This window comes from Mastigoproctus giganteus, chromosome 3 (assembly GCF_048544385.1).
Source record: "Mastigoproctus giganteus isolate SK-2022 chromosome 3, ASM4854438v1, whole genome shotgun sequence".
In the NCBI taxonomy this organism is placed as follows: domain Eukaryota; kingdom Metazoa; phylum Arthropoda; class Arachnida; order Uropygi; family Thelyphonidae; genus Mastigoproctus; species Mastigoproctus giganteus.
Window position 1 is genome coordinate 237,978,027 of NC_143577.1, and position 24,645 is coordinate 238,002,671.

The 24,645-nt window shown below is 35.1% G+C and overlaps 1 protein-coding gene across 1 annotated transcript in view; it reads left to right on the forward strand.

Annotated features, from left to right (window-relative positions):
• The window catches only part of Gp93 (heat shock protein 90 Gp93), a 90,085-nt gene that overhangs the window by 16,162 nt on the left and 49,278 nt on the right, over positions 1–24,645 (forward strand). Inside the window, exons 3-5 of the mRNA XM_090369725.1 lie at positions 17,847–17,988; positions 18,174–18,290; positions 18,376–18,543. Of these exons, the coding sequence (XP_090225851.1) occupies positions 17,847–17,988; positions 18,174–18,290; positions 18,376–18,543 (427 nt within the window). The remainder of the gene's footprint in view (positions 1–17,846; positions 17,989–18,173; positions 18,291–18,375; positions 18,544–24,645) is intronic.

A 24,645-nucleotide genomic window follows, 5' to 3' on the forward strand; every position in this document is an offset into this window, starting at 1 on the left:
AGTAGAAGTTCGGAGGCCAATAGATATGCTGGAAGTCAGAACTGTGTTCCTCAAACCATTTCTGCACAAGTGCCCGATGGCTTGGTGCATTGTCATCTTGGAAGACACCATCACCATTCGGGGAAAAAGTAACATAGTGGGGTGTACAGTCAGCAAGCAGTTGACGATAGTGGAGACCACTGATACGTTGTTCCACATGCACCAGGGGTCCAAGTTCCTGCTAGTGAAACATGCCCCACACCATACAACTGCCTCCACCAGCCTGTACTTTTGATACCATGCATGATGGATCAAGAGCCTCATGTTGTTGATGCAAAATCTGTACACGACCATTCAGTGTGGAGTAAATAACATGACTCATCCAACCAGCACACCTTCCAGTCTTCTAATGTCCAACTTGCATGCTCTTTGCACCAGACAAGTCTTTTACACCGATGAACCTTGGTTAGGAGAGTATGCTGTACAGGTCATCTGCTGGTATAGATCATGCATGCGACACATGGTCATGCCAGATATTGTTCCAGGTTGGCCCATGTTGTATTGTGTAGTCAACTCAATAATGCTGCACCTGTAAGAGTCATTGTACCTGGTGCTCACCTCTAGCATCAACCTCTCACTGACCTTTGTAGTTTTGCTGTCGGGTGGTTGTTTGACCATTTTGATGCCAGTCCTGGTACACTTTAACTACAGCGGCTCTCAAACATCCCATTAGTTCAACTGTTTGGGAAATCGAGGCACCAGTCATAGAGCACCCACAATCTGTCCTTTATCAAAGTCCGATAAATCCTTCCTTTAACCCATCACGCTTGCAATTTAACTATCTACTGAACCACCGACACCTTATCTATGCTACATAGGTCGACTAACTCCGCACTTGCATACCTCACATGATCAATGGGTAGCATTCAGTTTTCATAGGGGTGGTCATAATTCAGTGATCACTTAGTGTATGTATCAAGCAAAGAGTGGTGATTGAATTTCTTACCAAGAAGTGACCCCTTTTGAAATCCATACATCTGAAATATTTATGGTGACAATACTGTAGATGTGAGTACAGACATTGGGTAAGACACTTTAAGAGTGGGGAAAGATTATTGACAAGCTGTGGAACAGCTGGCCACTAATGTCAGTGACAACAGACAAGAGCTGGATTGATGCTCTGATCAGAGAGGACTGCCACATTACAACATGCAAATTGTGCAATGTAGGGGAAACCTACTGTGATAACCATCAAAGAAACTAGGCTACAAGGTTTGCACCCAGTGGGTCCCAAAAATGCTGACACAAGAGTACGAAGTGAAGCCCAGGAAGTCATCTGTATGGAACTTCTCCAGTGCTATGAGAGTCAAATTTTTCTTTCATGCAGTCACAGGTGATGAAATCTGGGTCCACCATTATGACCCTCAAAAAAAGAAACAGGTGGAGTTGCACCATAAAAATTCACCATGCAAGAAGTTCAAAAGACAGCCTTCTGTCAGTAAAGTCATGGTGACAGTGTTTTGGGATGAAGCCCTCCAGAGCAAGAGTAAGGACTTTTACAGGATTGGAATATAGCATCTGACTCAGGTGGCAGAAGTGCATAGAAAATGGTGACTTTGTGGAAAAAGTGTTTATTAATGATTGATATAAAAGGCATAGTTGTAGAAATTAAATTTTCTGAAGAAGAAAATAGGAGACGTTACTTTTATGCTGCTCCTTTTGTAATATCATCAGTGTTCTTTTTTTCTGTTACAAAAGTTGCAGCAGATAACTTTTTTTTTTATAAAGTAGCTTTATGGAGAGCAGAAGAAAAAAGATTCCAAGTTCCCTTGGAGGTGATAATTTAAGGAAGGGGGAGCATTCTTCATTAGCTACAAATCTTTTTTTAATAGATTATTTACTCATTTTTTGCATTGCTAGATGGCCTCTCACCTAATTGAGAGCCATTGATTGACATTTGGGATAAATACTAATTTTGGGTTTTTTTTATGTGGCAGCTTGAAGTTGATATAAAATATGGAGCAGATAAAAAAAATAGCAAAAAAAGTTTTACACATAATGGAAGAATTTAGTCTACAAAGAAGTAAATAATGGTGGCAGATTAGGTTAAATGGGGATACAACTGTCTGTATGTAGAATTGTTTAGTGTGCAGATTGAATTGCAAAAAGGAGAAAATGTGTTTAATTGTATCATTGAAAAGGTAGCATATCTGTAAAGGTAATTTGATATACATTTGAAGCTCTATATAATGACCCCATAGGGGAAATGAGAAAAACAGTCATATCAAAAGGATGTTATATTGAGCATTCGTAAAATCAGCAAATAGGTAAAAGCTTAAACATTTAGTGTAATTCTACTAATACAATATAGTATAATCTTATTTACAATATGTACTACAGTATTAAACAAGAAAATTGATTGTAAATTTTGCTACATACCTATCAAGACCTAACAAGAGAATTGTTTCATACATTTAAAATAATGTCAGAGCATGCTGTTTCAATGGAAGAGCACATTTTAAAAGAGAATTATGAAGGTGTGTGATAGCAGTTAGGCTGCACTTGAAAAAATTGACATAAGTTGTAATCCTTGATGAGCATCTTTCACTGAAACTTCTTGTTCAGCCATGCTAGGTTACTCATCTTCATCTCAACAAATTTCAGAAGATTCCATTATGTCTGCAACGGGTTCCTTTTCATTTGTGTATATCCTGAAACATTTAAGTCTGCATAACCTTTGAAGCTTAAGTTTTCCTGTAAATTTAGGTTATGATGCTCATGCTCATATTTTTTTCCCTGTTATCAGACTGTTCTTTGCAATTAAGAGGAAGAAGCATGTGAAACTTCACACATTACATCATTCAAGGCAGTTTGAAACAGTTGGAAATCACTTTTTCATCAAATTCATCCCATGTGGATGTTGATTTCACAATTAATTTTGCTTTCAAGGTGGCACAATTTTGTTTAATAGCATTTTTTCTTAACTGTGGATTACACCTTGATCAAGTAGCTGAAGAACTGATGTCATATTTGGTGGTAGGTACTCAGTGATTGCACATAGTGTTATTTACTTGACACTGAGAGGTGCAGTTATCCACAAACAGCAGAATTTTTCTATTCACTTATCCTGTGATCTGTCTCTGATCACAGGATGATTAAACTTTCAATCTTTTTCTGATCTTTCAGAATAGTGAACAGTACTCTTAATAATGCTGAAATTTTGGTGATGTCAGTCTTTAAAATCACACCATTATACACAGCTTGCAAAATCCTAATTTTATCTGCAATTGGCCAAGCTATCAGCTTTTCTGGAGCCATACCAATAAACATGCACTAACTAATGAAATTAACTTCTAGCTGATGTTCATTTCATTACCACACTGAGAAAAGTATGGGAAATCTTAATATAATATTTCTGTCTGGCTGTAAGCTTGTCAATTACTTCAACATATTTGAAGTGTTCTGTCATTTGTGTTTAATGTAAATATTATAATAAAAAAGGCAAATTCAGATTAAGAGGTAGAAATTTATGGATTTTTTAGAGAAATCCTTTTATTTTCAATGTAATGTCATTTAAGTCTTATCAGTTCAGCTGACATCCATTTAAATCTTAGTTTGGAATAGTATTTCTTAATCTTCTGTTGGTAATATCACTAGTTGGCCCCACTGTAGCAAATTTGAAACTGACTGTTTGAGCCACTATGGTCACCCTTATGAAAGCAAAAGCCCTTCCCTTTACATGTGACAGTACTTGTGTCTTTAAGTAAATCCCGCATCAGCACACTGATAACTGCCACCCAGAGGGTTTTTTACCTGCTGGTTCTTAATGCTTTAAGAATTGCTGCTGATGTTCAGATGAAGAATATGGTTTTTTGTTGCTTTTCTGATGTGCTGCTATAGAAAACAGTCATCCAGTAAATGCACAAGACTTGATAATGAATGACTAATCCACAAGTTCTTCAATATCTGGAAAGTTAAAATTCCTATTACATAAGACATTCTGATTTACTGGCCCACTATTTCTCTCTATAGTTTGTTATACTCCTAAATCAGTAGGCCTATAACACACTTCTATTTATTTGTTTTCCCAGTTTTTATGTCACCAGACTGACTCAGCATTGTGCTGGCCACCCTTGTTGATTGGATGTACTATCTTAAATTTAAGATGCTTAACTAAGAGCATAACCCATCCCCTCCTGCCCTTTTTATAGATATATTCCCCATATTCAAATTCTGCATCCATTATGTCTTAGTGACACTCTAATAAACCCATAATGTCTCCATTTGATGATCTAATCAGTATTTCAGATTCATCAAATTTATTTACTATGCTTCTAGCATTAGTATATATGTACTTGAATTTCATGTATTTGGACATGTCCAATACATGTAAATGAACTTAGTTTGTATCCTCATTGTGGAGGATTAGTAGTTGGTGAGGAGTTTTTTTTTTTTTTTTTTTTGGCAGCCTGATATTTGTTCATTCCCTGGACCTCAATCTTTTGGTATCTAGCAAAAGATTATGAATTGTCGGCTTCCTTCAATTTGTCATGTTACATCTGATTTGATCTAGAATAAGATGCTTACTAAATAATCCATTCTAAATACCTTAGGATCACTAAAAATGTTTTGATATAGGGGCAGTATATAAAATTAAGTATATAGCATTGGTGTAAATATACCATACAATTAAAACGATGCCCTCTATACATATGTAATGTAGAGGGCATCGTTTTAATTGTATCTCATAATGTGGTTGCCTTCACAACAACATAGCTACTATGGCATTACTTCAAATAAATAACGCTTCTCTAGTAAAGACTACTGTTATTTATTTTCAGCGGTACCACCACCCAGACGATCGTTTCGAAGCTGTGCGGCTTCATCAGTGGGTAGGCAGGTACCCAGGTAATACAACAAGCCATCAGTTGTGAAGTTATATCCACATTATGAGAGATGCCAAAAGGGTGTGGTGGTAACGTATTTGGAAAATTAAATGCACAGGGCATAATCCTTATGGGTTTTGATAATTAACTATATAGTATCGGCGTAAATACATCATAGTTAGCCCATATATTTGAACTACGTATGTAGTGTAGAGGGCTAACTATGGTGTATTTACACCGATACTATATAGTTAATTATCAAAATCCATAAGGATTATGCCCTGTGCATTTAATTATACAAATAAAATTTAAGTGCATATAATTTAGCAGTAAAACTGTCTCATTTAACCTCAGGGGCTCAACTTGTGAATATGGGCTTGGCAAACCCAGGTTCCTGAGCTGGATATCATCATTCTTCTTTCTTGATGATTTTTTTCTGCTTCTCTCTCTCTCGGTAACTTTTTTTCTTGGCTGGTGCAGCATAAGCCTCAGGCTTTCTTGTACCATATGGCTAATAATAATTTTTTGAAAATAAGATTGCTTCCTTTGTTTTGCAGGCTATGTAATGAGGGGGTGAGTAAATTTCCTTTCCATTTAAATATTGAGGGAGAGTGAACTAAGGTGGAATATTTTTGAAAGTACAGTATTAATGTATAGATTTAATTTTTAGCTTGTTTTTTTTTTCTATCTGGGATTCTTAAAATCCTGATTCTTAAAGTAAAATAAAATCCAGATTCCAGTGTTGGTTTTAAAATGTAATGTGTTGCAATACAAGCACTAGACCTTCAAGGTGATTTGTGTAATCTGTTAATCTCGATATTTCTACTGCTGTGGTAGTGATGAAAATGTCAATCACTGTCATATCCCAAAGTAGCAATGTAGTGTTTCAAAGCTAATTAGAATTGAATGCTCAAGTTTTTACTCCAGTTAAATTAAAATCCTCTCCATCCATATAACAGTTAAGAAAGTTACACAAGATCTAGACATAGATTAATTTAAATTATGTAGTGTGTATATATATTACATATCCAAAATAAGAATTGGTTGTGAATTTTTTTAAATTCCATATGTTAAATTGTATATCCTGTCTTGATTCATAATTTTTTTTTTTGTTCAATTAAATCAAAAGTTGTTTCAATTGAATGTTTAAGTGGATAGACTTGAAACTAAAATGTTCTTATTACCATATCCTAAAGCTAAATTATCCTTAATATTGATCATGAATAATTTTTCTATAAAAAGTATATGCTTTGAAAGATTAATGATAAAATAGTTAATGTAATAAATGAAATTAATATGCTGTTTGCAAACCTGCTTTCTGGGATTGTTCCCAAATATTCTATATAATAGAACAGAGTCCCATAAATGCTGCTGCCAAAATTCTTAAGGTTGTAAATCTGGATAAATGTGCTCTTATACTTCAACAATGACAGGAAATGTAGACCAGCAATATAAAGTAATTAGTGTGCCAGTTTATAAATATTTTAATAGTATCATTGTTCTATCAAATTTTAGTTGGAATGATAATTGCCATCTGCATCTTTGGAGAGGCCTAGATTTGATTCCTGTCTGACTGGAGGAATTTCTAAATCCTCTTAGGCTTTCAAATATCTCAGATGGAGGTATTTGGTTCCCCTCAAGTTATTCCATGCTTTTTGGCCTGCATAGTATGCCAGTCAATCTGTGAACATTGTCCTACAGACAGAATAATCTTGTGTGATAAGTTTTATTACTGTTAAAATTTTAGGTAGGTTGTCCTATTTGCTAGGACCCCCATATTGTTAGAAATTATAAGGCAGTATTGTTGGACATAACCAGGGAAGGTTATTTTTTTTAATAACCTCAATCTGCTAATGGACTGGGTGTGATAGGCTGCAATATTGTGCTATATAAACCACTACTAAATACTGTTTTAAAGTATTTAGTCAATGAAGGTTCAGACAAAAAATTAAGCAAAGAGTAAACTGCAATGGCCACCCTCACACAGTGCCCTCTTCCCCCCCCCTCCTGCAAGATAATAAATAAAATCGTATTGGTGTAGGATCACAGTTCTCCAATCATTACAATAACTATCATGTTAGTTCACTGATATTTCTAATAAAGCATTTGCTAATCTTAGATTAGCATATTTCATTTCTCAGTTTGAGTTGCCTGTAACAGTCATGAACCATTTAAACTGATCATGAAGATTTCCTTTGTATTTAGCATTTCTGCTGCATTTGTTTTGGACACACACACACACACACACACACACACACACACACACACATATTGTAGAAGAAAGTTTTTAATAGGTGTATAGGGAGGATTTTTGGTTTATGCTTGCTGGGAAAATGGCCATCAGTTTTGTTACTGATGACCAGTTTGCTCTTTTTTTTTTTAAAGAGCACTGTACTTAGTTACAATCTTGTAAGCAAGTTTATATATTATCAAAAAAATACATCACTTGTCTAATCCCCTCTAATTTTTCTAGTTCTTAAATTTATTCAAACTACTCACTTGCACAAAATCAGTTGGAAATTGAATTTTAGGATTCAGCTACCCACTAGTTGAAAGCAAATTTGTGTTCCTTCCTTCATTATATGTTGTCTGAGCAAGAGGAAAGATGCTTTAAGACTTTAGCTTTGGTTTGAAGCTTTCAGTGGGAATTGTGCTAATTGTTCTTTTTTCTAAAGGGTTGTTGATTACCTTAAATTATTTGACCATTTTTCTGTTCCTGTTGTTAATTTTTCTTTATTAGGTGCTATGTGGAATAGTCACTGAAGTTCTATCCTTTCCTTTCTTTTTTCTCTTGCCTTTCACTGAGATGGGGCATTGGCAGATAACACCACTCTGCATGGTTTTTGATGTTTGTAAACTAATAGCTGTTCTTAACTCAGGTTTTTTATGCTGATTTTCAGAAGTGTTATTTGTTTTTTCACAAATCATTTAAGTTGATACCATGAGTTGTATTATCAAATGTATTAAGTTAATTTACAAATACCCAATGATTGGTATTTGTAAATTAAGTATTCATGTTGACAACTCTGCTTTCATTCATCTCATTAATCCCATTTACTGAGGGAGTTTAAATTCTTTTTTTACACTGATATCAAATTTTATTTTCAGTAAAAACCCTAACAGTTGTCTTAGTACAATCAACTGACAGTTGTCATTCTTCTTTACTCTGATATCAGCCTTGCCAAATTTATTGCATAAACAAAGTAAGTAACTTTAAAATAAGTGTATAATTATATTCAGGTGTTCCCAGGAAGTTACATCATTCATCATTATTCCATCAATAAACAAATAATATCTAGAGTTACTGCTGAAGAACTTGAGTTACTGTTTAAAGCAACTGTTCTTTCACAAAACATATATTATCACTCAAGCATACTTAAAGTTCAAAGCACATTTCCTCATGATTAAACTGTTCTCCCAACTTAACCAAAACTGTTCTCTCAACTCCACTTATTCTCCCAACAGTTTTCTGGGGAGTACAGTGGTCTCAGACAGTTTTTAAATTCTGTACAGTGGGATCGACTGACGATGTTACAAACAGTAAATTCTAAGTGGGAAGCATTCAAGGAATTAATCGTGGAAGCTACTAGACTTTTCATACCGATGAAGAAATATTGTTCAAGGTTTAGGCCTAAATGGTTCTCAAATGAACTAATGAGACTCGTGACAGAGAAGAAAAATGCATGGGATGCATATAAATTATCAGGCGACGCAGAAGCCTGTAGCAGATATAAGCTAGTCTGTAATCAGGTCACAAAGGAGGTTCGGCAGGCAAAGGCGGATTATGAGAAATCTTTGGCAAAAGATGCTAAGAAAAACAGCAAGGATTTCTTTACTTATATAAACTCTAAAAGGAAGGGGCTGAATATGATTGGTCCACTTGACATCGATGGTTCGACTGTTGATGATCCTGCTCAGATAGCAAACAAACTGAATGAGTATTTTGCATCTACATTCACACGTGAGGAATCATTACAGTTTGAAAATGGAAGAAGGTTATCAAATTGTAGCAGTGTGCTTAATGATTTTGTAATAACTGAGAGCAAAGTGGAGGAGAAATTGTTGAAGTTAAACATAAGAAAGGCACCTGGGACGGATGGGATCTATCCAGTTATATTAAAGGAGGCGGCAAAGCAACTAAGCAAACCCTTAGCCATAATTATGAGAGCATCCTTGGATTCAGGGGAGGTTCCCACGGACTGGAGATGTGCAAATGTATCCCCAATTCACAAAGGAGGTTCGAAGGGTGACACGAATAATTACAGACCAGTTAGTTTAACTTCTGTTCTGGGTAAAATAATGGAGTCACTGGTTAAAGATGCATTGCAGGATCATCTAGACAAGACTGCAGCAATAATTCAGACACAGCATGGGTTTGTTAAGGGAAAGTCTTGTCTGACAAATTTGATTGGTTATTATGATGTGGTCACAAAGGAACTGGATGCAAAAAATAATTTTGATATCATATACTTGGATTTCAGGAAAGCTTTTGACACTGTTGCGCATGGAAGACTACTGTACAAATTGGAGCAGAATGGTATTAAGGGTAAGTTGCTACAATGGATAAAAGGATGGTTAAGTGGGAGAAGACAGAGGGTGGTAATCAATGGGTGCTGCTCTTCATGGACTAATGTTATTAGTGGAGTCCCACAGGGTTCGGTGTTGGGTCCACTGTTGTTTTGTATATTTATCAATGATATTGATGAAGGTATATCAGGCTTAATGTCGAAGTTTGCAGATGACACGAAGGTTGGCAGGGTTGTTAATGACAGTAATGGCAGTGTGCTACTGCAACAGGATCTAGATAATTTGGGCAGATGGGCTAAGAAGTGGCAACTGAAGTTTAACCTTGACAAATGCAAAGTACTGCATATGGGTAGAAGTAACCCCAGAGAAACGTACCAACTGTGTGGTACTACACTTAAGGTGGTAGAAAATGAAAAAGACCTGGGAGTAATTGTGCAGTCAGATATGAAGTTTTCTGAGCAATGTAGACAGGCTGCTAGGGCAGGTCATGGGGTTTTGTCAATGATATATAGGAATTTTGCTAGCAGGGAAAAGGAGGTGATTGTCCCTCTGTATAAGGCAATGGTCAGGCCACGCCTTGAGTACTGCGTACAGGTCTGGAGGCCTCATTTTAGGAAGGATGTAGATTTGCTTGAGCGTGTACAGAGAAGAGCAACACGATTGGTGAGGGGAATGAAGGGATCCTCTTACCAAGAGAGGCTTAAGTTCTGCAAATTGCAGTGGCTGGAGACTAGGCACCTGCGCGGTGATCTGATTGAGGTCTATAAGGCCTTGAATGGGTTGAGCACGCTGAATTCTGATGGGATCCTCCCACTTGTTCAGAATACGAACCTACGGGGACATAAGTTCAAATTAAGAAAGGATAGATGTAGAATAGATGTGCGGAAATTTGCCTTTAGCCAGCGGGTGGTTAATTGCTGGAACAAACTTCCATCTGTCGTTGTGGAAGTTGATAGGTTAAATAAATTTAAGGAGGAACTGGACAGGCAATTGGAGGGTATGGTGTGATATATTTTTTTTTTTTTTTTTTTTGGCTGGTGCTGCATAAGCTCCTACACTTGCTTTCTTGCATCAAGTGCCACTACTACTAGTACTATGTGGAATGTACATTCCACAATACACCAAAAAAACTAGAAAAAAATTAATCTAGATAACTAAATATGTTAAGACAGGACGGAATATACCAGTACACCAACAATCTATATCGAATGGAACCTTTAAACATAAGATAGTAAACAAATTATGTACGTATTTGCATTGATTGACATAAGTGTTCTTATCACTGATAGCTCTTACAAAAATGTAACTCATTTTATTAAGCCAATAAAAATTTATTTTTTCTATTTTAGCATAAAGCCTTTCATTTGCTTTTTACACAAGCAAAGCATGTATACTAATACAAATGTTATTAATTACACCGTGCTGAATTGTTTTCAACAGTTGTAAACTAATAGGTATTTCTAAATCTTTTTTTTTGCAGATTTGAGAAGTTTTTTCCTATCATGTACCATTTTTGCACAAATCACTTAAATTGATGTCATGAGTTGTATTTTTGAATGTATTAATTTAGTAAATGCTAGAAATTTGTAAACTAAATCTTCTGTTAGCAAAACTACCTTCAGTGATTTTTCTTTACTTGAGAGCTCCAAGCACCAGTGTTTATCAGCTTGAGTTCAGTTTATTTTTGAAGTTGTGTGAAACTTTAAAATGTCTTCATGCAATTGTTTAAACAATCTGAACTTATTTTGTTATATCTATGGAAGTTCTGTAGTTCTCATGTAAAGACAAGTTACTACAGAATTTATCTTTACATGAGAAACGTGTTTGTAAAAAATGTGTTTATTTTGGAGTGGAACTTGGTGTGACCAAGATAAACAATGGGCTCCACAAAGTTAGTAGAATAAACATCGTGGAAAATGGTAAAGGCTATGCCATGATTTGGTGGAGCCTACAAACCACTGACTGTAAACTTTTGTTTAGTTAATGTATCAGGATACAATGTAAAGAGTAAGAAGGGAATTGTTTATTCTAATATTCAATCTTCCATTGCCAGTTCCACATGGTGATAACCTGTTGATTCAGTGCCCTCCTTATATTGAAGAATGTAGCAGCAGACTGCTGAAAGTGAATCTTCTGAAGATGAAACTGAAGTCTACATGCTTGGAGACAGTCCAGTCCTTAACTGTTTTCACAGCATGAACTCAATGATATGGTAAAAGATCTAATTTTACCAAAGGAATCTGCAGAAATCCTTGGTTCTAGACTTGAGTCAAATCTTCGAGCACATGGGATGATTTTCCCATGGTACAGACAGAAAGAGAACTAGTCCCCTATTTTTCTGAAGATGAATCTATGGGTTTTTGCAGTAATATAAATGACTTAATGAACTATTTAGAAATTAGTTATAATCCTACTCAGTGGAAACTTTCCTTATCAAAGAGGAATCTGAGGTGTTGCTCCACAATCGAAATATGAGTCAATTCCAGGAGCCCCCTACATTTGAAATAAACATATGAGAAATTGAAGTTGTTGACAAATGTTAAGTACGAAGAACATGGTTGGTTGGTCTGACTTTAAAGCGATAGACATTACTTGGACAGCAATCTGACTACACAAATGCCTTGCTTCTTGTGTGAGAGGGACAGTCAGACAATTAGTAAGCACTGGAATGTAAAGGTCTAGCTAAATAGGGGCAGTTTGTTGCCTGCATTAAAGAACATAGTTCATAAACTATAGCTAGACCCCCCCCCCAAAACTGTCCTTGTGCATCAAACTGAGTTTGAAACAGTTTTTGTGAAAGCTTTACCTCACGAAGGTCCCTGCTTCAAACTACCTTTGTATGCAATTCCTATCGATTATCCAAGAAGAGCTAAAACAAGGTATTTTTGTTGGACCTTAAACTTGCACACTGAGGGACTGAAATTTTGGGAGAACTATGAATATAAGAGAAACACTTATGGATAAGTTTCATGTTTGTTGAGAACTTTTTAGGGAAGAACAAGGCTGCAGACTACAAGAATATAGTTAAATATGTTGGCCAACTTCAAGAAGCTGGGCTGCAACATGAGTGTAAAGGTACTTTTTTTACTCCTGTATCAAACTACTTCCCAGAAAATCTAGGAAGTGTTGGTGAAGAACAGGGCAAGAGATTTTACCAGGACATTAAAGACATGGAGATGAGGTGTCAGGGAAGGTTGAATGTCATGTCTGACTGTTACTGGATGCTGAAGAGGGACTCTAAGATCTGCAAGAAAATCAAAAAAAATTTGACCCTTTTTTTTTAAAATGAAGGGTGAGGGTTTAGTAGGCTTTGTATCACACTGCCCTTTTAAGTGTTTTCAACATGTATTTTAATATAAAAGTGGCATTTGTTGTAATTTCAGTACACAAATTCTGCCAAAATAAATAAAAATTAGTGAAAAATTCTTCTTTCATGATTTTTGAAGAAACCTGATGTGATAAAAACAAACCCAAGTCATTTTTGAAATTGGCATTAAAAAGATTCAGAAACACCCTTTTCTCAGAAAACATTAGCAAATTTTTTTAAAAATGTAGAGTAGTGCAATCCTTTTATTCTATTGTTTTTAATAAAATTCAGTATCTTTTGGCCACTTAGTTTACAAATATAGAAATTCATAAGAATGTGTGTGAAAAGGTAGCAAGATTATCTTGGCAAACTGCACTCACAGAGAAATTTTTTTTCTCTCAGTGCAGCACAATGTTGTTAGTACATATTATCAGACTAAAATTTGGTTTGGAAAAATTTTATATTATTCATTATATGAATTTTTTAGCAATTTCATGTGACTATGAACTTAGCATTAGTAGAGACATGATGTAAGAAAGCAAGCTTATTTAGCATCAGCCAAAAAAACTTCCCGTTTCACCAATCTGCCAAAAGTTTCAAAAATTCACTCCAAAAGTTTTTCTAGATCAGCCTTGAATTTAAGCTGTCAACTTCCACAGTGACAGATTAAAGTTTGTTTCAGCAATCACCTGCTAGCCAAAGGCAAATTTCTGTACATCTATTCTGCAACTCTTTCCTTAATTTGAATTTATGCCCTCCTCAGTAAATCTGAGGAAGAATCTCATCAGCATTGAGTTACTCAAACCATTCAAGGTCTTAACACCTCAATCAGATCATCTTGCAAATGCTTAGTCTCCAGATGCTGCAGTTTGCAGAACTTGAGCCTATCTTTGTAACAACAACCCTTTGTTCCACTCACTAATCCCAGTGCACTTCTCTGTACTTGTTGTAGTAGCTCAACATCCTTTTCTAAAATGAGGTCTCCAGACCTGTATGCAGTACTCAAGGTGTGGCCTGACTATCCCCTTATACAAGGGGATAATCACCTTATCTCTGCTAGTAAAAATTCCTATATATTATTGACAAGACCCCCATGAGTTACTCTTGCAGTCTCTGCATTGCTCAAAACTTTATCTGACTGAACAATTACTCAGTCTTTTTCATTCTCCACTACCCTGAGTAGTACTGCACAGTTGTATGTTACTCTGAGGTTACTGCTACCCATATGCAGTACTTTGCATTTGTCAATGTTAAACTTCAGTTGCCACCTCCCAGCCCATCTGATCAACTTTTCTAGATCCTGTTGCAGTAGTTTACTGTCATTAACAACCCTATCAACCTTTGTATTGTCTGCAAACTTGGACATTAAGCTTGATGTACCTTCAACTTTTTTCATCTACTTTGAGTGTCTGAACTAATTCGAGTACAGAATGAAAATTGTATATTTTAAAATAGTTTTGGAGGCTCCTTGTATCTTTTAGTTCACTGGAAAGTTTTTTGGAGTGATTTTAACTGCTTAGAATGCTTCCCATAAATTACATTAGTTTACAAATTTAAGTTTGTTCACTGGGGTTTGAATTTCAATAGGTCCTACTACCGAAATATGTTGCTATGATTTCAAATATGGCTGTTTTTTTTTTATTTTTTTTTTCTATCACATCCATATACATCACAATTTAAGAAATAAAAAAAGTATTATTTTTTACAAAAGTATATAACTTTATTGTATTTAGTAATGACAAATTGATAGGATTACATTTTCATATATCAAAAAATACATATTAATACTAACAAGTATTAATCAAAATTCTGAAACTTTCATTAATCAGAACTTTGTCTTTGTTTGAAAAGAACATTTAATCATTTTTCTTTTATGTACAGTGCCGGGTTTCTCTCTTAAACACCAGCAGTAGTCGGCCATTATGCTTGTATTCCACCTTCCGTGGTACCTCTGCTCCATTTCCTTTGCCCTGATGGAATCTCTCCCCTTGTTCTTTGCTCATCTGTGCAAGATTTTCGGGAAAAAAATCAAGATGGGCATGCAAAAATTGAATTTTGATGCTCATATTGCAACCTAAATTGCAAAACTTTTTGAACAATTTTCTCATAATCCTGTGATTTATGATTTCCTAGAAAGTTTTCCATTACACTTTTAAAAGCAATCCAGGCTTCCTTTTCAACATCAGTCATAGTAGTTTCAAACTGATTGTCTAAAACATTTTCTAATTTGGGGACCAATGAAGATACCCTCCTTAAGTTTTGCGTCAGATAAACTGGGAAATTTACTGCAAAAGTACTTGAAGCAGTTGCCATCCTTATTCAGTGCTTTAACAAATTGCTTCATTATGCCTAACTTGATATGCAGTAGAGGAAAAGTACTTTATGTGGCTTCGCCAAACTTTCACGCACAATATATTTTGATCCCGGTGTAAGATTGTGCCTCAGAGGCCATTGCTTCTTTGTCCAATGCAGCATTTTAGCTCTGCTATCCCATTCACAAATAAAGCATGCATTTTAGTGTACCCACCCTGTTGCCCCAACAACATACATAACACTTAAATCTCCACATAGTTGCCATTTGTGATCTTGATATTTAATTTTCTCCAGAAGCAACTTTAGATTGTCTTAAGTTTCTTTTAAGTAGACTGAATGAGCAACTGGCACAGATGTGTACTTATCTCCATTATACAAGAGAATGCCTTTTAAACTAGTCTTGGAGTTTATAAATAGTCTCCATTCACTAGAACCATATGATGGAGTTTCTAAGGCACTTGTTAAACCAGCGATATCACTGCAATATATGAGAGGACCTTCTTGTGAAAAATACTGTATAAACTCCCTTTCACGATTTCTGTACCAGGAAAATGATGTACCTGGAGCAGGTAAGTTCTTTGCTTGAAGTCTGGATCCCAGAATTTCAGCAGCATACTTTGAAAGACCCTTACTAAATCATTTAGTTAGACTTGTGTGAATTGCTGTGGCATTAAAATATTTTCTGATTGATAACATTCCTCTTCACTAACCTCTTTAGCTTCTGCTTAGGTGGAAGATGTGGACTCCAAAGTTTCACTAGAACCATATGATGGAGGTTTTGCAGGCAGATCAGATCCATGCAGAACTGGTCTTATGGCTGACAATAGATCTGGATATTTGATGTTCTTTTTATTTTTTGAATTGTAACCTTTAACATCACTTACACAAAAGTAACATTTGGCATGGCTTACTGGCTTGCACCACACCATAGGAATAGCAAATGGCAAGCACACTTTTTTCCTTGACTCCATTTTATAAGATGTTCTACACATGTATGGCATACATTATGCGGTGCCCACAATTTATCCTGATCGCCTACTTTTATGTCAAAGTATGCATAATGATTTTTTTTACAAAATCGGTAATATTTAGCCTCTGCTTTACAGGAACAAAACAACCACATGTAATAAAATGTCGGGACTGTTTATACACTTTCTGGTTGCCATACTAAAAGAAAACTAACATGCAATGAGAGCTCACAATGGTTTTTACAGGAGTACTGTGACCACATAAGGGATGTGCCACTTATATAGGCTCTGTGGTTGAGTGGACTGTACAAACAAGTGAGTGCATGCTCAGACAAGTTTAACCCATAATTAGACACCGGAGTCTCCTAGATTCCACTCAGAAAATAAAATTCTGGGAATCGCAGACGGGCCAGAAGAGCGGGGTTGAGGGCAGTCTACCTTCCTGTGTCAAGGTTGGCCACCTTGCCGTGTGTAGTTACGGGTTAAACATGCACAATCTGTATTTGAGGCAAATATTTGATACTTATTATGAATATAGGTGTATAAAACTTGTAAACCATTGCAGAAACTATAGTTATGTACACATTTGCATATAATACCTAGGTAATATTTTGTTAATGAATTGTGAAAAATCTTTACATGATAGAAACAAATGGACTTCGGTTTAGTAATCAGTAAACATGCATAAATAACTGCCACGTACTTTTACTCAAACCCCACATACACTAAACCAGTGTTATCAGTGGTTTTATTAGTGTCATAGCTTCCACATCTATGAAAACCTAACACAATTAAGTTTTTTATTGTTCCATAACTCCATTTTTGAGGGTACTGGGTAACATTTACTTTTCTGGTTCTCATTATACTTTTTTTTTTTTACATAAACTTCACCTGTTTTTCTTGCAATAACTTTTCAGCATTTAAATAATTTGGCAACCTAGAAGAAAAAAAACATTTTTAGATTTGAATACTTGTTTTGACTTCATCTGATTGTTTCAACTACTGACTGCACTGGTGCATTATGACCTGTATATCCATATGCCAGGAACTCCAGTACAAAACCCACTACTTCTCATTTCTGAGTTTTGGTTCAAGTTTGTTGGAAACCAGAGGAATTTTTAAAGGGCCTTTTCAATCAGGACCATAAGTGAATCATCACTGGCAGGGGTATTAGTAATGGCCATATGGTGCAAGGAAGCCTAAGGCTTATGCTACACCAGCCAAAAAAAAAAATTAAATAATAAAAGAAAAGGAAATTGACAACCAATGTAGGTGTCCTGCATTTTTCTAGACATTCCCAAACAAAGTGCAAATTGTTCCCATGAGCACTTGTATAGTATATGTGACAAACCAGCATTAACTTGACTACTATAATAATATTCAGGCCATCCTGCCCTGTGGCCTAGTTGTTTGTTATAAATCCAAAGTATGATAATGTTATTGGAATCAATTTTTAGTATTGTTGTTCAATGTATCACATTTAATGTTCATGAAACTGTTCCTTGGCCAGCCCTACATCACTTAATTTATATGGTACTAAGAAAATTCATTGAACGGTGGAATGACTGGGAAAAAACCTTAGGGCTAGTTGGATGGATTATTTTGTCAGTATTAATGATCTGAGGGATATTGCTGGATATCTGTTTAGTCTTACATTTCTAAAAGTTGGCAAATATGCCTAAAGATATTGCAAGTGACTATAAAATGACAGTACAAGAGGTTAAAAATTGGAGATCGTATTACTTCTGGAATGTATTAGCAAAATTCCTGCTTATTTATAATTAGATCCATTGAACATTTGGGGGGAGGAAATAAGTATTTTATCAATACAGGACTGGCTCTTAATATTTAATTTTTTTCTTTTAGAGAGGAGGAAGCTATCAAGTTGGATGGACTCAATGTAGCCCAAATGAAAGAATTGAGAGAGAAGGCAGAAAAATTTACATTTCAAGCAGAAGTTAATAGAATGATGAAATTGATAATTAATTCTCTTTATAGAAATAAGGAGGTAAGGATTTTTATTCAAAGTTTGTACTTGCAAAGTGGCTTTAATTATGTACTATAAATTATTTGTGCAAGTTTATTTGCATTGTTTTCCCATTATTGTATAGTTTTCTTATGCAGCCTTGACTTCTGGTTAAACAAAATTAAGTCTCAAATATTATATAATATGAAGTGTTTGTGATATTGCAGATCTTCCTGAGAGAATTAATTTCTAATGCATCTGATGCCTTGGATAAGATAAGAGTACTCTCGCTCACTGACAAATCAGCACTATCTGCTACAGAAGAACTCAGTATCAGGATAAAGGTAATTAACTATAGTTGAACTATGAAATATTTTGTGCATTCAATTGAATTATTGAAATATTCATTTTACTCTTTCTTTTTAATAGAGTGATAAAGAGAATGCTGTACTTCATGTGACAGACACTGGTATTGGAATGACAAAAGAAGAGCTGGTCAGTAATCTAGGCACCATTGCAAAATCTGGTACTTCTGAATTTCTTCAGAAAGTTTCAGAAACTGAAAATGCTGCTGAGTTAAATGATATGATTGGGCAGGTAAGAGATTGTTCATCTCTTGTTATGTCTTAAATTCTTATTCAACTTGCCAATCTTTTGAAAGTAGTTTTATCTAGGGGCTCTTGGGCTCAGTTTGAATTGTTTCAAGATTAACTTTTTGATAGCATGTGAATTCTTATTTATATAACCATCAGAGTGGCAATGACAATTGCCATGAAATAAAGGTAACAAAGTGGTGCAGACCTTAATTTTCAGGCTTGTTTTTTTTATCTTGCTAATCTTTTATCAAATTTTTGATAAAAATGCAATCATTAACATCCTGCAGGAATGTAATCTTTAGTATCTTTTCATATGAATTTTTAATATAAAATTGTTTTTTCAGAACAGATAGTGCTACAGTTTATTAGACAGTTTGGAGTCCTATCTTATTTATGGAAGCAAAGTTCTGAATTATTTTTTAGATCTATGTATACCTGTCCAGTTTTCTATATTTTCCGTTTCATTAGGAAGTTAAGTTGAAACCAACTTTAATCTTACTGGTAACATTAAGAAACGTGTGCGTTACATATTGAGACAAGTTTCAAGGAGCCTCACTGCATTGATTCCTTACATTGGTGTAAGGATGTTAGAGCTATTGTTTCCTCTTTTCTAGTAGTTGAGAAAAGGAGGAAGTAGTAGCTCTAACCTCCTTTATCAGTCAGTCAGGGTTTTACATGTATTTGTAAATGTTTGTGTATTAAACCTAAACAAAGTAAAAATATATAAACCCTCAAGTTTTATATCATTGCAAAAATTTCTTGTCAACAAGAACTTCAGATGGAGCATAGTATATGTGTAATGCTATATTGTTCATCTTGGGTGGAAAATCTTACCATCCTTTCAAAGGCTCCTTCAGCTTTGATAAATAAAACTGAGGTCTGAACCTGATTGGGTGTAGGTTCTTCCAGATGTATTTCTGCAATAACTTGATCACCTTATGCACCTCATGCAGAATAGGGAATCTTAGTATAACAGGTCTGACTGCTTTCTGTGCAGCCTCAATTCCTTAAATATAAAATATTTTCTGACTGTTTTGACCTCATGGAATCCAATAGATGTGAAGATTACTAGAGGAAATAAGCATCCATTTTCATTTTGTTTGACTTAATCACTCTAGAGTCCAGGTGATGGTTGGTTCAGTTAGTTGTAATTTTAATTTCGGTTCAAACTAATACTCAATTGAAATTGATGTTATAAAAAGAAAATGACTGCTCTCATCTTGATAACAATGAAGATGAGATTCAGATTCTTTGTTACTTTTGTCCTTGACAAGATTGCAGCTTTTTTTTTTTCTTTCCCAAATATTCTATTAAAGTGGTATGAAGTGTATCATTACTGATGCTAGCAACACAACTTGAATATCAAATTGATATTCTTACTTTGAAATATTTCTTGGATTATTTTTTTACAGTAATTCTATATGGGGCATGTTAAGTTCTTCTAGGTGGACTTTGTTTTGACACTGGATTCACTGAAGAGAATCTTTTTTTCAGAAAGATGTTACTTCTGTCTAGAGAAGTAACAACCCTGTTTCAAATATTGGATTTTAAATGTAGACTTAGTTTCAATTTTCATAAATGTTCTTTGCTCCTCTGTAAATTCTATATGCATTGCTATCGTGGTGGTACAAAGTTTCACATCACTCACTGAGACCCCATCAATATCAATGTGTCACTGTATATTGCATAATGTTAAAAAATATGCTACTTGAACAGGTACAGTTTACACTCCTTATTTTAGGAAATCTTGAGGGCTGTTCAGAATTTATATACAAGGGTTCAGTCAATAAATTATAATTGTCTGTACTTGAAAAAGATGGCTGTTGCACTTTGGGTTTAGTGTATTATGCACAATTGCATGGTGGTGTTGGTCTTTGATTTACAAGCACTTTGTACTGAAATGGGCATTTTGAAGATAGTTCCAATATATAAATTACTTGTTGGCAGTAATTTTGGTAGTGGATCACTAAATGATTTTAATAAAAAAAAAAAAAAAAAGTAGTGTCAATTCAAAAATTAGAATGAAAAATCAATTTAAGTTTATAAAAATAAGTATCTCTGTAAATTGCAAAATCCATACTATAAATTTTTGAAAATCATTTTAAAAATAGCCAGTTGCTTTTGTGCACCTCATGACAGAACTAAAGGTAGATTACTGCCACTTATTCCATCATGAGGTGTAGTCTCTATATTTTAATTTAAAAAAAACCAACAGAATCCACCTTTATATAATTATTATAGAAAAGTTTACTCTGGGCCAGTTTACATAATTTTTGGAAAAGATGCATTTGTTATACGTCTAAACATTCCTGTTCTGATCATATGTGGAAAAACTGAGGCCATGTTGCTTATATTCATTATTTTCTGGTTGCTTCCTATAGTTCTTAACCATGTTGGCTATAGTAATACTTGTTGGGGAACAATAGCATGCTATTATATATGTAATTTATGTAACGAATACTCAGAATTAATATACAGTTCATAATACAGCCACTCCCCAACTTACGTAAGAGTTGCGTTCCCTGGAACTCTACGCGAGTCAGATTTTGCGTAAGTCAGCATTTCCCTAAATGCTTATGCAGCACTTAACTATGCATGCTGAATTCGATTGAAGCAAAAAATGTTGGATGAACATGTAAACAGAATTATTTATTCAATTTTTTATCTTGTGCGCAGGAAAAATTACAAAGAGGAGGAGACAGGCATAACATCAGCAAATTTTTTACCTTTCAAGCATTGTTGTCAGAATTAACTCTCCAGCTGATAAGCATGCTGCTGCAGAAGTTGAGGGCTATGGAGATTTAGAAGGGGTTTTTTCAAACACATCAATTTCTCTGCAGCTGCAGAATTGGCACTGGTGACTTCACAGCATACTTTAATGTTTTGGAAACCAGTGCGATGCTTGAACCTATTAAACCACCTGTTGCTTGCCACAAACTTGGCTTGCAATTCATCATACTTATCCTTAATATCTTTTTAAATACTTCTGGCTATTGGACGCAGGAGCACTTGCTTCTGAATCTAATTTTTTCCATCCATATTATTAATAGCTTTTCAGTCTTCGATATAGCACCTGAATGCTGTTTTGTGATCACTGTAGATCTAAATGCATTGATCCTTTAACACATTCTTTTATATGTGCACTGTCCTTTGAAATAGCATTCACTATTGAAGCAGCGAGACCTAATTCCCATGCAATAGATGACAAACTTTGTCCTGCTTTCTTACTACTTACTCATCATTTCTAAATCAATTTTGTTTGGTTTTCTAGCACTTTGGTCACTTTCCCTTCATTGTAATAAATAAATAGGAATGAAGAGAAGATTCTGAAAATTTGTTTGATTGAAGATTTCAGTGAAGGGGGAAGCATTTCACCATAATAACATAAAAGCTCATACAATTCCAGTTATTGGGATTATTGCAAATGCAATAAGATAGTTTACTACCCATTTATAATAGATTGCACTAACAGAAAAGCCCAATAAACCGGAAAATACAAATTTATTTTTGTTTTATGGTAGTGACCTCCAGAAATATTTTAGAAAAATATCACAAAGTTGTTCAAAATCCATTCTTATAATGGAACATATGATAATAATGGAAGCTTAGTGCAAATTCCATTATAAAAATGACCTTTTAGAGAGATAAATAGCTTAGTTACATAGCAAATTTCACTTCAGAGGTCTTGGAACGAATTACCAAAAACCCAGTGCGTTATTGGGTTCACATTACGATATTTTCACAATACCTCCACTTATTCCTACAGGATGCAAAATAAGTTTCCATGATTTTTTTTGTTTGCACTGGCCGGCAAAAACTTGCCTAAAGTAGAATTTCCATAAGCAGAGTATGTAAGCCGGGGATTGCCTGTACTGCACTACTAGTTTTGAATGCTTGGAAAGACAGTTATACCTGCTGATCTTGTTTCTTCTTCAGCTAGCTCTTTATGATTACAAAAACTTAAAATGAAAAACCACTATCAAAAGATTCATTCAGCCAAACATCAGTTCCCAAGATTAATCCTTTATTCATAAAAGATTTATCTACTGGAGCTCCATCTCATTAACCACAAATCCTTGGAAGATTTAATGAAGGAAGCCAGGGATGTAACACTTTATGGCCATGTTGGAATTCTATATCCTTTTATTTTCCATTTTAACAAAGCCTTGTAGTTTGTGATAGTCCTAGCAGTTAATCTTTTTATGGGGGAGAGGTTTGACTGGCATTGCTTTATTATGGTTTAAATTAGTTTGGATTTTGATATTCAAATTTTCAGATGATACTAAGGTTGACATGGTTGTTAATGACAGTAATGGCAGGGTGCTCCTGTAACAGGAACTAGAGAAGTTGGGCAGATGGGCTGAGAAGTGGCAACTAAAGTTTAACATTGACAAATGCAAAGTACTGCATATAGATAGAAGTAACTGCAGAGAATTAAGTTGACCCCTTGCACATGGGAAATGCCAACTTAATTGGGCTGCATAGGCAAACAGCCCAGTTATAGCATTTAAGGACAAATATAAGGGTGGGGTGCTGGGAATTTCAGGGACTGGTGGGAGTCATGGAACAAATAAATACATGGGCTGTGTTAGGGTAACTAAGAGTAACAACAAGTGCATGTATACTTACATATACACCAATGCCAGGAGTATAGTAAATAAATTTGAATTTTAAATGCTGGTTAAGACATCAAAGGCAGATGTTGAGATATCAGATGTCACACAGATATAAACAGTGCAAAATTAGAATTTGTGTAGGGAGGAGGGGTTGTGCTTATTAGATTTAAAAATGAAATCTGAGGAAGTGCATCCATTTGACATAGATGGTCAGTGCAATGTTGAGTCAGTTTGGGGTACTGACACTGGGAAAGTAACAATGAGTAGGAGCATGTTATAGACCTAATGACTCTAATAAGTACAACAAACAGTTGTACAGCAATATAGTGGGCCAGTAAATCAGAATCTCTAATAATGGAGGATTTTAACTTCCCACATTGACTGGAACCTGTGGGTTGGTCACTTGCACACTAGAAAGACATATGGATTTATTAGATTGTTTTCTATAGCAGCATGTTCAAGAGGCAAACAGAGTAATACTCTTGATATGGTTATCAGCAGTGATTATTTCTGCATTAAGAATTTGCAGATAAAGGAACCACTAGGTGGAAGTGATCAGTGTACTGATGTGGGATTTACTTAAAGATATTACTACCATTAGGGTAAAGGGGAGGGTTTTTGCTTCCATAAAGGTAACCACAGCAGTCTCAGACAGTTTTTTTAAATTCTGTACAGTGGGATCAACTGATGTTACAAACAGAAAATTCTAAGTGGGAAGCATTCAAGGAATTAATTGTGGAAGCTACTAAAAGTTTCACACCTATTAAGAAATATTGTTCAAGGTTTAGGCCTAAATGGTTGTAAAATGAACTAATGAGACTTGTGGCAGAGAAGAAAAATGCATATAAAATTATCAGGCAACACAGAAGCCTATGGCAGATATAAGCTAGTCTGTAATCAAGTCACAAAGGAGGCTAGGCAAGTGAAGGCTGATTAAGAGAAATCCTTGGTAAAGGATACAAAAAACTAAACTCTAGAAGGAAGGGGATGAATCAGATTGGTCCACTTGATGTTGATGTTTCAACTGTTGATGATCCTGCCCAGATAGCTGACAAACTGAATGAGTATTTTGCATTTACATTCACACGTGTGGAATTCTGTAGGGAAGTGGAGGACAGAAGCTTATTAAAATCTAACAGGGAGCTTCAATGATTTTGTAATAATTGAGAGCAAAGTAGAGGAGAAATTGTTGAAGTTAAACATAAGAAAGGAACTAGGGGTGGATGAGATCTATCCAGTTATATGAAAAGAAGCAAACCCTTATCCATAATTATGAGAGCATCCTTGGACTTGGGAAGTCCCCACAGACTGGAGATGTGCAAATGTATTCCAATTCACAAAGGGATCAAAGAGTGACAAGTAATTACAGACCTGTTAGTTTAACTTCTGTTCTGGGTAAAATAATGAAGTCACTGGTTAAAGAAGCATTGCAGGATTATCTAGACAAGACTGCAGTAATAATTCAGACACAGCATGGGTTTGTTAAA